At 40.3% G+C, this 13,404-nt stretch overlaps 1 protein-coding gene across 4 annotated transcripts in view; it reads right to left on the reverse strand.

Moving 5' to 3' along the window:
• fbxl17 (F-box and leucine-rich repeat protein 17) overlaps positions 1-13,404 on the reverse strand; it is a 235,595-nt gene that overhangs the window by 57,433 nt on the left and 164,758 nt on the right. For all 4 annotated transcript variants that reach the window (XM_058071437.2, XM_058071439.2, XM_078789605.1 and 1 more), the window contains one exon: positions 10,680-10,756. In XM_058071437.2, coding sequence (XP_057927420.2) covers positions 10,680-10,756 — 77 coding nt within the window. The remainder of the gene's footprint in view (positions 1-10,679; positions 10,757-13,404) is intronic.

A 13,404-nucleotide genomic window follows, 5' to 3' on the forward strand; every position in this document is an offset into this window, starting at 1 on the left:
AATGTCTTCACTTTTTCCGGGTCTGGAGGAGGTGATGTAAGTAATGTCCACACCAGAAAACCTCACCCATTACTGTTCACTATAATGCATCCGCTGCTATTCAACTCCCTACTTGGTTTGACTCCTATTTCCTAGTTGTTTGACACACACTCGTTAGCAATGAATTAGCAATAAAGCTACAGACACAGAAAATATCTAATTCCAGCATTGAAGCAACACTATTGTGGGACATCTGAGTCTTATATAAAATGCTTGAAAATACTATAATAGAGACTTTTGAGGGTTATGGTTATGTAAGGCTGCAGTTGGGCTCGTGGTTAGGACTCTTTTAAATCCAAAACAGAGGGGGTCAAACTAGAGAGAGACAGAAACACATTGACGAGAATGACAAAAACCTCCCGTCTAAGCCACTAAAAGTGCATGAAGCCATGCATACACGTGTCTCCTCCCTGCGTTTCGGGCATCACGCATATAATTGAGAGCTTAAGACTCGCACCCCTTCTGATAAGCCTTCCTATCTATCAGGCTGCATGCTGCTCTCACAAACTGTCCTCCATTGGTACACATCTGATTAGGGCTGACTCTGTAAATGAAGCTTTACAGGACACACTGATAACATGAGGAGCTAGGACAGGAGGAGAGACAGATTAGAATATGTAAAGGTGAACGGAGATGCGGGACATCTGACAAGATGGCCGACGTGGGGGGACAAGTTGGACGGTGCATGACCATATCACAAAAAAAAACCCTCCAACTCTGACAAATATCTATAATAACAGCATCAACTTCGAAATATAAATATAAAATGAATACATATACACATTAATAATTCTAACTATTACATTGGCCTCATATTTCAGATTTTCAGGAGCAAAATAAAAGAAGGATTAATTGAGTGAATAAATGGACTTGCGTTAAGAGAATTCATGAAGTATTAAGGTAGTAGGCATACCAACAGAACATGTTCTTGCTATTGATCTTGCTGTTGATCCTTGACAAATATATAAATAAATAAATAAATACAAAATACTACCAAACAATACAACTAATAAAGGCAATAATAAAAATATGTCTTAGAGATATTCAAGGATTTATTTTTTCATATTTGATTTACTATTGTATTATAAATTAAGAACTTGGGTTGATTTATAACATTTAAAATGCATGAATTGAGATATGTAAATTGAGATATATTTTTATCAAAAGGTAAAAATAAGTAAAATTTAAATGTACAAGTGGCGCCACCAAGTGAATGACAAAAAAAAACTACTGGACTACAGTTATTTTCTTGTGTAATTGCCAGTTAAAAGATACACATATAAGACATATACAATAATTTAAGGACAATAGATTACACTGGTATGTAAGCCGCACTAAATGTAAAGAGTAAAAAAGATTTGTATATAAGCCGCACCTGCCCACATTGTAACGTGGGATATGCAGTACATAGAAACAGAATATGAATATATAATATGAATAAACAGAATATGGCTAGTTACACAGTAGCCTACCAGAAAAATAATTAATCGCCATTCTCTTCCTTCTCCTGGGAACTAAAACCATTCAAGTAGTCGTCTGCAGTATCACAACTGAACTGTCTCATAACTCCTTCATCACACACTTTGTCAGTCTCTCTCGTCCTCTCTTTCATCGTCGCTGTTTGTGTCACTTATTTCCAACATTAGTAGCTTGAAATAACGCTCTTCATCCCACAGAAGTGCAGCCTTTCAATATTCTTTGGTGATGGAGCATGGTGGAAAAATAAACAATTTCCAATACCAAACCAAAGTATGAATACTTTGAATAGCTTAGCATAAAAATGTGTTTGTCTAAATGCAACAATCAGTTATGATGGTGCTGTAAATACAATTTATTATGTGTGGAGAGGGAGGCATACAACAGCAAGAATGTTATTTCCCTACAGAGATCATAATTAGTATATATATTCAAGTACTTAATTATATTTTAGTCACCACCACATGTTGCTAAAAAGGATAGCAGTAGTTGTCAAACTAACAAGGTCATTGTGAAGGGGAGGGGGAAAAAAAAGCTTTTTCAAAAGAATTATTACGGCTTCAAGGTGGGAGCGACAACCTTGCTGCCAGTCAAGCACATGTACTCTGCTCACTAAATCACCAGTGCGACAAGACGGCAGCCCCCCTGCCGCATGTTATGTTTAAAGAGCAGCATTTTACAAAAGCCTTTTATCATATAATCATGTACATAGACAAACACATGGCAGGGGTTCCACTAACGCCATTGATCAAATGATGAGCAGCTCGCTGTTTGACACTGAGGCTATTTGCCTGAGCTGCTGCTGCTCGGACGCATTTAAGAGTCATGAGCTAAGATATTCCAACAGCGCTGATGTGCTGCACGTTATTGCCACTGCCAAGTCACCTGAATGATTTAAAGCTGCACTGTCAAAAGTAACAGCAGGACGCTGGAGCGGAACAAGTCAAAAAGCCGCTCTCCACAAAGTGATGACAAGAGCGGAGGGAAGATAATGAAAGATGAGATTAGGAGCACTAAAATGAAAGTGCACTTTAAGTAGAAATATGCTTCGCATTTAGATCCTACAGTAACCTCCCTGTAAGCAGGGGGGCTCCCGCTGCGATAAAGAGGAGGATGTCGACGTGGACGGAAGGCCTCCGAGGTGGTGAAGCAACAATAGGCGGTAAATGACAGGTCAATGGTCACAGACAGCAGCAGGAAATGGCATCAGTGGGATTTATGAATAAACAGTGGGGGATAATCACCCAATACAAGCGGCGCTGACCTTGTGAGGGATTAGTTATAACATTATCTGGCAAATAAACACAAGTACAAACATAAGGCACAGAGTGACCTTCTGGAAAGAAAGTTTTAACTTGGACTTAAAAACTTAACTCGAAACCAGGGGTGCCCAAAGTGAGCCCCAGGGGCCACCCACCGCATCTAAAAAATTATTCTATAATAAAAATAAATAAAAGAAAAATAATTAATAATAATAATACATATATAATAATACATATATAATATATATATATAGAAAAATATTATATTATATTATAATAGAATAAAATAAAAAAAATGAACATTTATAAGAATAAAGTCAAAATATAGGAATACCATTGTAGAAGAAAATTTACAAGAAGAAAGCTAAAATAGTTGAGGAAAAGACCAGCTGAAAAAAAGCTGTTATTTTACAAAATTAAGATCAAAATATGTTTAAAAAAAATGTAATAAAAAAGGTAATGATAAAAAACTCCTAATATTATGACGATTCATTCATAAATCATTTTAGTAGCACAACATTTAAATATTAAAGGAAAAAATATTTTTTTTAATTCTAATTATATAATTATTATTATAAGAAACAAAATAAAGTTGTTATTAAAAAAAATACTTCTGAGCACATCTGCAGGTTGCTTCACAACATGTCAAAGTGGCCCTGTATCCGTTCATTTTTCAATGTGTCCCCCCTTCAACACCTCTGATCCAAACCCCTGATCAGGTGTCTAAACAGAAAGCGAAACCTCGCAGGTCCAACACACTCTGTTAGGGATTTTTAAATATACATATTTTCCCATAGGATGCAGCAAACCACTCTCAGAGGGGGGATGGAAGCCATCTTTCGCAGCAGCAGGGTGCTTTAACTATCAAACACTCCTTAATGTGGCATCCAGCACCCATCAACACCCATGTGACCTGCAGAACAGCTCTATTCACACCTGGGACAAACCCAGAGGTGGCTGTAAATGACAAAGGAAGACGGTGGAAGGCAGAAGGAAATTTAAAAACGGAAATGACCACACAGAGCCGGGAGAAACCTAAAAGTCCTGATGCCGTTTTATACCTGCCTGCAGGCTCCTCAGAGGCGATGCTTGCTTGCATGCACGCATATGAGACTGTGGTAGCTAATCACAAAAAGAACAGCAAATGTGTTCCAATTCACATCCATAAACACAACAATAAGAAAAAAAAAGCTTTATGAGGAACAATAACAAAGACATACAAGTACTTTGTGTTATTGAGGCCCAGGGACACACTTTAAAACTTGCCTTTATTATAAGGACCTGACAGGAAGTGAGATGGAAGAAATTGCGCAGCTAGATCATGGACACTTCATGATGTGTGAATACTATTTTTACTGGGGCTTTTGCAGCATTTTTATGCAAGAATATCCCAGCTTTATTTTATTTTAATCAAGAATGCAGCGTCTGGAGGCACGTTTAGCTGTAATCCATGTTGTGTGTGTGTGTCTGTGAGCAGTAAGATGGTAGACGGCCTAAATCCTCACTTTTCCGCGGCCACATAAGGCAAACATTGGTGAGAGCAGGGAGGGCTTAGCCAGAACAAGGAGAGTGCAGGACAATATATGGAAACTAATTCCATTTCCACTTCTCAAATGTGCAAATAGCATGCCGTAGTCTGATGTACGGAAATGTATAAGGCCAGCCACACGCTCTGTGGACATCTATGGAAGTGTACTTTATTATACACTTGAGCGGCAGGGCGGGGGGTCGTCTGGCTAAATGCTTGTACTCCTCAGCTGTTCAAACTCAGGCGCCAATTCAAGCATCCATTAATGAATGGAATTCTCTGCAGCTGGGCCAAAAAAAAACAACAATTGCAGGATGATAGAATGATGTAATCATTAATTTCAATACATTCAAAAAACAACAACGGGAACAGGAAACTATTTAAATAGGAGGGTGGGTGAAAGAAGGCCAAAATACGGAGTGTTGACTGTATGATTTCACTTTGAGGCGTTTGCAACTTTTGTCTGTGCCCTTTTATTTGTCATTCAAAAAGGTCATAAAACTTGGGAGTTCAACCACAATATTAACACAAAAATAGCCGTGAGCCGGTAATTAGTTAGCCTCCAGCTGAATAGCTGCTTTGCTTTGATACTATTCTCCACATTTGTCATTAAAAAGACCACACACTGCAAATATTGGCCCAAATATAGAGGAAAAGGGTGCCTCAAAAGTCACCAGTGGTAACTCCAAACTAGCTCACTGCCAACTGGCTAGGTGCTGCTGTCACTCGTCATCAAAGGATTATTTTTAAATTATTTCAACATTTGCTTTTTAACTGAGACCAGTACCATTGGAAGCCCTTTAAGGGACAAAGGCGGCATGGTGGTGGTAGAGTGGTCGCCTCCCAACCTGAAGGCTGTTGTGGGGTCGATCCTCCGTCCTCCTGTGACCATGTCGAAGTATCTTTGGGCAAGATACTGAACCCCCAAGGTACTGCGTCATCAGTAGGTAAATGTGATAATGTCAAACCAGGAGGGACGTTTCTACAAATATAGTGCTTTGTGTAGTTAATACTTTACATCAAGAGATGGCAGACATCTCTGACGTCAATCTGTGGCAGGAGGGGAAGTGGTGGGTTGTCAAAACACTGCTAACGGTGAGGTAGAAGGAAAAACAAAATTGCGACATATGTGGTATGATCTGTGGGAGACTCCTCTGCAAAAAAATGCGCCACTAATACAGTTGCAGTAATAATGGATGTGCAGGCAGCCCACTGTAAATAACGATGATGATGGCTGGGTTTGCTTGAGACATGAGGAAGCATCAGACATTTTGATGAGCAGGGATCGTGGAGACAGGAATCTGACTGGTGGCATCACAAACTTTGGGTCGTACTGATGATTTTAGGATTTACAGAATGTCTCTAACCATTTTCAAGCTACAACGTTTTGAAATAGTCATGCCAAAACTGAAAAAAAAATCTGGTGCCTAAAGGGTTAAAAAAACAATGAGCTTCGCTGTTGTTGTTAACTTGTTTTTACACGTGTATGACAGGAAAGGATGTTAAAATGCTACTTAAAACGCTGTCTGTACAGTTAATAATGGTTTTATGTTGATGACAAAAACACACTTTTACATAGAAACAACATCAATATTTACACTGAGATATTAACCTTGCATCGCGTTGACTAGTTTTTTTTTTTAATCCAACACACACACACAGTTACCAACGCAACCACGCCTGCAGTGCTGATTCAGACATAGATTGTCTATTGACTCGCTCCCCTTTAGAAGCCGGCATAAATCTTACTGCATAGCTGGGGCACATTTTAATCGACTGATTTTGAGGAGTTACATTATTTACCTCCTGAACGCCTGAGTGAGCGGGGAAAACAAGCTATTACGCCGTCTTGGGTTCAGCAGGATGAAGCAATTAGTAATTACAGTCGTCCGTCATTGCATCACAGTTTGAATTGCGCGGCTTTGACTGGGATTTCAAAAATGTATTCATTTTTATTATTTAATAAGATGGCCTGATACGCTTCGTTAGCAGACCAATAATAAGCTATGCTGGTTTGTGGATAATGTGGCATTTTAGTAAAAAAAAAATGATGGTATATTGTACTAAAAATGGTACTGTAATGTTTGGTGATACACACACCGGACTTGACTGCTTTTTTTTATTACCTCACAACAGGCACAATAACCTCTAATAATCCCTAGTAGCTACGTCTTAAACAGTTTCTTTTCTGTTACGTCGACTACATGGCTGTAGGCTGTAGATGTGTGTATATCTGGAGGTCTCTAATAATGACAAGAGGATGAGTTAAAATGGTGACAGCTGGGTGTCATAAAAACTGCTTTGCTTAAAATAGGTTATTGTTTAACATAGGGTCATAAAAAAAAATTAGGACAGCCCATGGTGACATTTGTGGTGCCCCCTATGGGTTGCGCTCAAAATACTTTGAAGATATGCTAACATACATATAATACAGATATCCTCAAAGTTTTATCATCATTAGACAAATGTTCAATGAGTTTTGGACAGCTGATTGGTCTGTAAGTACAGTAAATTCCAGACTATGAAGTGCAAATTAATAAAATAAGCTACATCCACAAAAATTTCAAGAGAAAAAATTCTGCACAATGCGCATATAATGTGTAAGCCACACTTGTCTATAAGTATTTACACAGAAAGAGACATTATAAATGTTGCCATACGGAAGCTGTAGTAATTCTCCGCTGGATCAAACTTACTGAAGATTTGTCAGATGAAAACACAATCACTGCACTGGACTTCAAAACATTAACATTAACATTTCTGAATCGGCACTCTCTGGATCAGGGGAGGTTCAAGGGGAGGAAATTTGCCACATCATTGTTTAAACCGCTGGGGTCAAAGCATGTGAATAATGAAGCAGAGCTTACAGTAATTTGTTTTGTTTGATACCAACCAATCTTGTTAAATTTTTACACAAATGTGTCAGGATTTTGTGGCAATTCTGCAAAACACTCACAAATTAAAGAGTGTGTTTTGTAGAGCTGTGTGACAAATGCCAAGTCAATCCGACCTACCTTTAGGGTTTAATAACAGCGTCACCATGTGGTGTGTTTGTCAGCAAAATAATAGCACAGGAAACACAGTAGGGGTGCATGTTTCTACAAAATGTCACCCTTTTGTGTGCTGCTGTTCAGGAGATGAGCTCATATACCATAGCTCGTACCTAGATCCAAACATTCTAGTGATGCAGTGCAGTTTGGCAAATATAACGTAATGTATCCTACTTATTCCAAAATAGACAAACTTAGACCTCCGAGATTTAAAGGTGATCTGGAATAACTCTGCTTCTCTTTGAAAGGCTCCAGATGTTAGGCATGCAACAGTGTCAATATGAAAAATCATTTCAAAGGACTTTTGTCTTGAAGCGCTCTGCCAGCGCAATGTAATTATTCCCTCTTTCAGCCTCGTAGCTTTCCTCCCCGTTCATTCCTTCTCCTACAGGTGCCTCGCTCCATCTTGTATCGGCGCAGATGTACATGAGAGGCCGCGACTGACAAGGTAAGAGGTCGTCTGCAGCCTCGTGGGTGAAAAGGAATTAACATATGTAAAGACCGGAGGTGGCGAGGTCGCTCTTTGTGTCTCCCGGTTGAAGCAGGTGGGCATTGGTGGGCGCTCACTCACATGCACGCTCGCCACAGAAACAATATCATGTAGTAGTGTGATAGCGACAAGGCTCCAGGTGAGTTGCAAGTACAGTGCAGGTCTGTGAAAGGGGGGCTCATTACTACTGACAGAATGGCCCGGCAGATTTTCTCATCAGGATTGACTTTCAAACTTACGTAATCGTGCTACTTTTATTTCTGCTGCCAATTTAAATGGCCAGAGTTTATGGAAAATACATGTAGGTGGTCTGATTTCATTCCTATATCACATATTTTCTTCTAAAAATGTATTCCCTCAAGTGGCTCCAAATGCATGCAATCAAATACGCTAGTACTAACAATGGGCAGTGACAACATGGGAAGTAAGCAATAATTTAAAGGACCAGATATGACGGGAAATTAGCAAGTAGATTAATAAGAGTCCAGGGCATTGATGCTCAACTGGGGGTTCACAGGTCTTTGCCTGTTTATGGGCAACTTTGTTGAGCTATAAAAGGAGGGGAAGGACATTGGGTGGGGACATAACATGCCATCCATTCAACACACAGCTGGAGATAACTGCTGGAAAAAGAGAGGAGCTTTAGTTCATGTTGTGCTGCAAAGATTCCCTTTTAATGAAAAATGTCCCGTAATTTGGATCACTACTTGTCATTGCGGGCTGCACGGCGACAGAGTGGTTAGCGCACAGGCCTCATAGCTAGGAGACCAGAGGTCAATTCCACCCTCTGCCATCTCTGTGGCGTTTGCATGTTCTCCCCGTGCATGCGTGGGTTTTCTCCGGGTACTCCGGTTTCCTCCCACATTCCAAAAACATGCTAGGTTAATTGGCGACTCCAAATTGTCCATAGGTATGAACGCGAGTGTGAATAGTTGTTTGTCTATATGTGCCCTGTGATTGGCTGGCCAGCAGTCCAGGTTGTACCCCGCCTCTCGCCCAGCCGTCATAGGCTCCAGCACCCCCAGTGAGGATAAGCGGTAGAAAATGAATGAATGAATGCTACTGTCCTGGCTGCACAAGTGGACAAGTGGTTACCGCGCAGGCCACACAGCTAAAGAGTTTGATTCCACCCTCGGCCATTTCTGTGTGAGTTTGCATGTTCATGTGTGGGTTTTCTACACCAGTCCAGGGTGTACCCCACCTCTCGCCCGAAGACAGCTGGGATAGGCTCCAGCACCCTCCGCGACCCGCGTGAGGATAAGCGGTACAAAATGAACGAATGAACTTGTCATTGAGGGGTCATGGTGGATCCCACAGTCCAACCAGTTGAGAACCACTGGTGTAGAATAGTGAAGAAAAGTAGGATTCAATATTAATAAATAGTCAGAGTGTAGAAAACCTATTAATTACTTTCTAAATACAAATTTTAGCATTATTGTTCAGTACTATAGTACTAATGTTAAGATGATGGTGTGTGTAAATAGTTACAGCAGAAACAAGAAGAAAAAGCTTATGCAAGTTTGAGTAGTACCTAATTAAAAGTGTAGACCAGCAACTTGAGAGAAGTTTCTCCAAGTTTGGCTTCATAAGAAGTCAATCCCAGAATGCATGTGTTTAACAAAGCCGCTTAGATTGCCAGAAAAAGTCGTGTTCAGGCTAATTGGTTTGCATGTTTTTGATGAATGGCAGAGAGGATCCAGGAAGGTTGTTTTCATGGCACTAATAGGGCTTTCAGCAAGATCATTACCTCACAAAAAAAAAGAAAAACTCTGTCTCTACTTTTCCATGTATTCCTCTCTAAATAATTGCCAAAAAACCATCTGCAGCCGGGATAAAATTACATGTTAGGTAGCTTTCTGCTGCCGTCATCTAACCCTGCCTCACACACAGGAAGCAGAAGCTTGGGAGACAAAGCAAAATGTAAGAGGTTGGTGGACATCTCAGATGCACTCAGAGAGGCCATTAATAAAAATAATTAGCACAGGAGATGAGCAGGGATGGGAGAAAAAAAAGCAGGGAGCAGCTTGGCAGATGTAATTTCTGTTATTCAATTTATCAGAGAGTAAAGCAGGAAACCCACCAATCATTTTGTTAGTGCCTGCAGCAGCAGGCCTCGCTATTGTGGAAGGACATGCAAAAATACAAAGAGGCCACACTGGAGGGCCTGAAGGGTCATTAGTGAAGGAAGAAGATCAGATATCGACAATTTATCTTGTTGTAAAGGATTAGAGACAGAAAGAGAAAAGGAACAGGGCGGCCCTGCACGCTGCTGCTTTAATGCACTTTAAGGACGTGGGAGTCATTGATCAAACCACACAAGACGCACGCCCACACTATAAGAGGTTCAGGTTCAGGGAGGCCAAGGTGATTATTGCCACTGTAACTCACACGAGTCACTATGTTGCAGAGTAATCACACGGTTGCAACACGTTAGACATGGGGGGCATTAGCTGTGGAAAATAACCCTACCTTCTTATGCTTTAGAATAGAGAATTTATTTCAATTAATTCCATTGTTACATAATTTCAATATTTTAGAACCTGTATGTGTTTAATGTGCTTTCAAACTTTTCTCTGACACCACGTGATTGGTTTCAAAACTGCACTGAAAGTTGTAAACTGCAGCAGGAAGTAGGAGGACCACAGAGGAGATCCGACTCTATCCCGCATTAAACTTTTCAATCATAATTTTACTGTTTGCGAGCCTCACGTTGGCCAAGCTGTAAAAATAAAATGAGCCCTGACTCATGGTCGTGTCGGCGGGTAATAACAGTTACGATAATGATGTCGGAGGCTGGTAGCTGCGGCAACAAAGGGAGTGGATGTATCACCTACCGTGGTCGGTGATTTTACAGGAGACCAGATAAAGCTCCTTGAGGCTCCGCCCCTCCTTGGCGATGATTTCCACACACCTACAGCATAGCAGAGACAAAACAGTTTTAAGCTTTTTTTTGCCCGAGGCGTCCACCATCGTCTGTTATTAACAATTTTTTTGTGTGCCGGAGGGCGAATTTGACTGTCATGGAAACAAAACAACATTGAATTCTTCTGCGGTACAGCAGAGGTTAAACAGAACAGCTGCAGGGTCACAACTCTTCACATGCTTAACATGCACATTCATTATTAAACACCTGATATGATTTAATTAGAATGTAGAAGCACCACTGCACTGTATGTGCACGTTTTTTCCTTGTTCACTTCAAAGACTTCAATCTGCATTCAGCACACTGCCTCAGCCCACAGGACCGGTGCGCGATGTGTGTGTGTTTAGTGTGAAAAGAAATGAAAGTATACACTAGGGAGGGCCATGGGGAAGATCAGGAAATGTGTATCAAGTGATTCTCTTTAAATGCCTCTAATGAGAAGTGTGTGTGCTACAACCACATTTTGATCAAAACATTTGACCTATTAACCTTCAGCAGAAATTGTTTTGATGGTTATGCGGGAGCTCCATCATGAATATGTAAAAAGGGGGGGGGGATCACATTAACATGGATGGCAGAAAAAACCTTGAAATGTCTTTTGTAGTCGAGTACAGGTGGTCCACGCGTGTACAGTGTTAATCATTAAAAATAGAAATTTGTTCCGTAAGATTGAGCATGCTCTGGCAGAGGAAGACCATTAGGTTTATGGTTTTTTGGCACAGTTAGGTTCAGTTGATCCCGACGCCTGCAGAATGCCTGCACTCAATAAACACGTACCTACGTATTCGTATCTGGAAGTCCTCGGGAGTGTGCCCAATGAGGCGTACCTAGAGCAGGGCCATGGGTAGAGTAAATTAAACAGACCGTTTAGGTCGAAAGTAAGAAGTCCATGGAAACACTGCAGAAGAAGTGCAGAATCTGGAAGATCTAGAAAGCTTTCTGTTCAGTTATAGCAGGATATAGGCTGTGTAGCTGCTCTATAGGGAGTCCCTAACTCAATACAAAGCTCCATTTAGTGTTCTTTTTAGACCGGTTCTTGTCTAAAATAACATACACTCTACTGCACTCTGTGTGTATGCTACCAGCCCCGCCTCCACCCACCAAGGCAAAGAGACTATATTTGACAAAAGGGCTCACTCCATAAATGCCATTGTTCTATGGAAAAAATGTGCCAAGGTGCTGAAACAAAGATATGCCTTTATTCGTCCCTCAGTGGGAAAATTTGTAAATGCACAGAGTGAACGCTCTTCTTGCATATTTTGAGGTGAGGAAAACAGCCACGCACGCAAAAAGCAATGTTATTAAATTAACAATTTTATTTTCAAATATCGTGTAGTTAATTCATTCATTTATTAGAGTTCCAGCCCACATGTTGGTTTTTTTTTTTCCCCCAAACTCGTTGCGTTTTAATCTCTCGAGAACTACTCGATACAGCATGGTTCCATACCGAAAATCCAATTACAAATACCATCGCAGTCCTAGTATTTGTTCATTCAAGGAATATGTTTTCATGCACTTCCTGACTGGCAGCTGATCTCCTGAAATGAATTGCCAGTGTTCCCAGACTATCCATTTGATTATCTAACCTCAGGCCAAGCAGAATTCCATGGAGTTTCAAGACAAACAGAAAATGGAAATGTGGAAATGTACTGTAGATCAACATGGAATCTCGACATGATTTGTAAGCTTGCATGCCCCTCCATGTGTGACATATCACACAGTGGAATCAGAGGGCGCGAATGTGAGGAAAAAGTTCAAATAAATGTGCACCATATTTCAAAAATTCTTATTTTCAGGGTGAAGCCAAAGCTGTTAAAATGTGCGCCGACCTATCTGCTTTAGTTCACTGGGCTGCATCTTTATACTTCACGTTTTCTATTACATTCCAGTAGGAGAGGTCCAGGGAGGCTTTCCATGCTATCGGGCCATCCTTTAACTCCTTTCTCCTTTATTTTTCTTTCTTCCCACCTCTTCCTGTTTATGGTCATCCTTTTTCCAGCCAGGGGTGTATTCAAGTTTTGTCCATGGCGATTTATTAAACCTCGGTCCTCACTAATGGTATTTTGAGACGCTTATCTATCTGTATTCACTGGCTGGTAAGTGAATGCCAAAGGAACAGGTGGCGCTACAACCCGTAACTGTAAGGACATTTAAAGAAGACTTTGCCCTGTTTAATACCATTGACTCAGATGTAATACAAGCCTGAATATAAGGCAATGCTTCTTTCTTTTAAGACAAAATGAAACACCTATCGGTTCATTAACAACTGTAGTAAATGTAGTAAAGGGATCCTTGACAGTTTCTGTGATGATTGTGCTATTCTTTTTTATGTATTGTACTTAAATTTTTACTCATTTTTTTGATGATTATGCACAGTCAAACCTCAATTTTCAAATGTCGAAATTCGAGATTTTTTCCCAACTTTTGCCTTGCATTTCATAAACGCAACAAGAAATCATAAAAAAAAGGACCCTACACTCTGGTGACTCACTTTTATAGCATATGCTAAATAACCCACCATGGGGTCAAAGAAAAACAACTCATTGTAAAACTAAGACATTCTAGGAATGGTGAAATATGTATCAACCTCTTTTGTATTTAAATCACATTTTCATGTTAAAAGCAATTGTATGTCT

The sequence above is a fragment of the Doryrhamphus excisus genome, linkage group LG3, assembly GCF_037039965.1.
Source record: "Doryrhamphus excisus strain RoL-2023G ecotype Guam linkage group LG3, RoL_Dexc_Guam_v1.1, whole genome shotgun sequence".
NCBI classification, from domain to species: Eukaryota; Metazoa; Chordata; class Actinopteri; order Syngnathiformes; family Syngnathidae; genus Doryrhamphus; species Doryrhamphus excisus.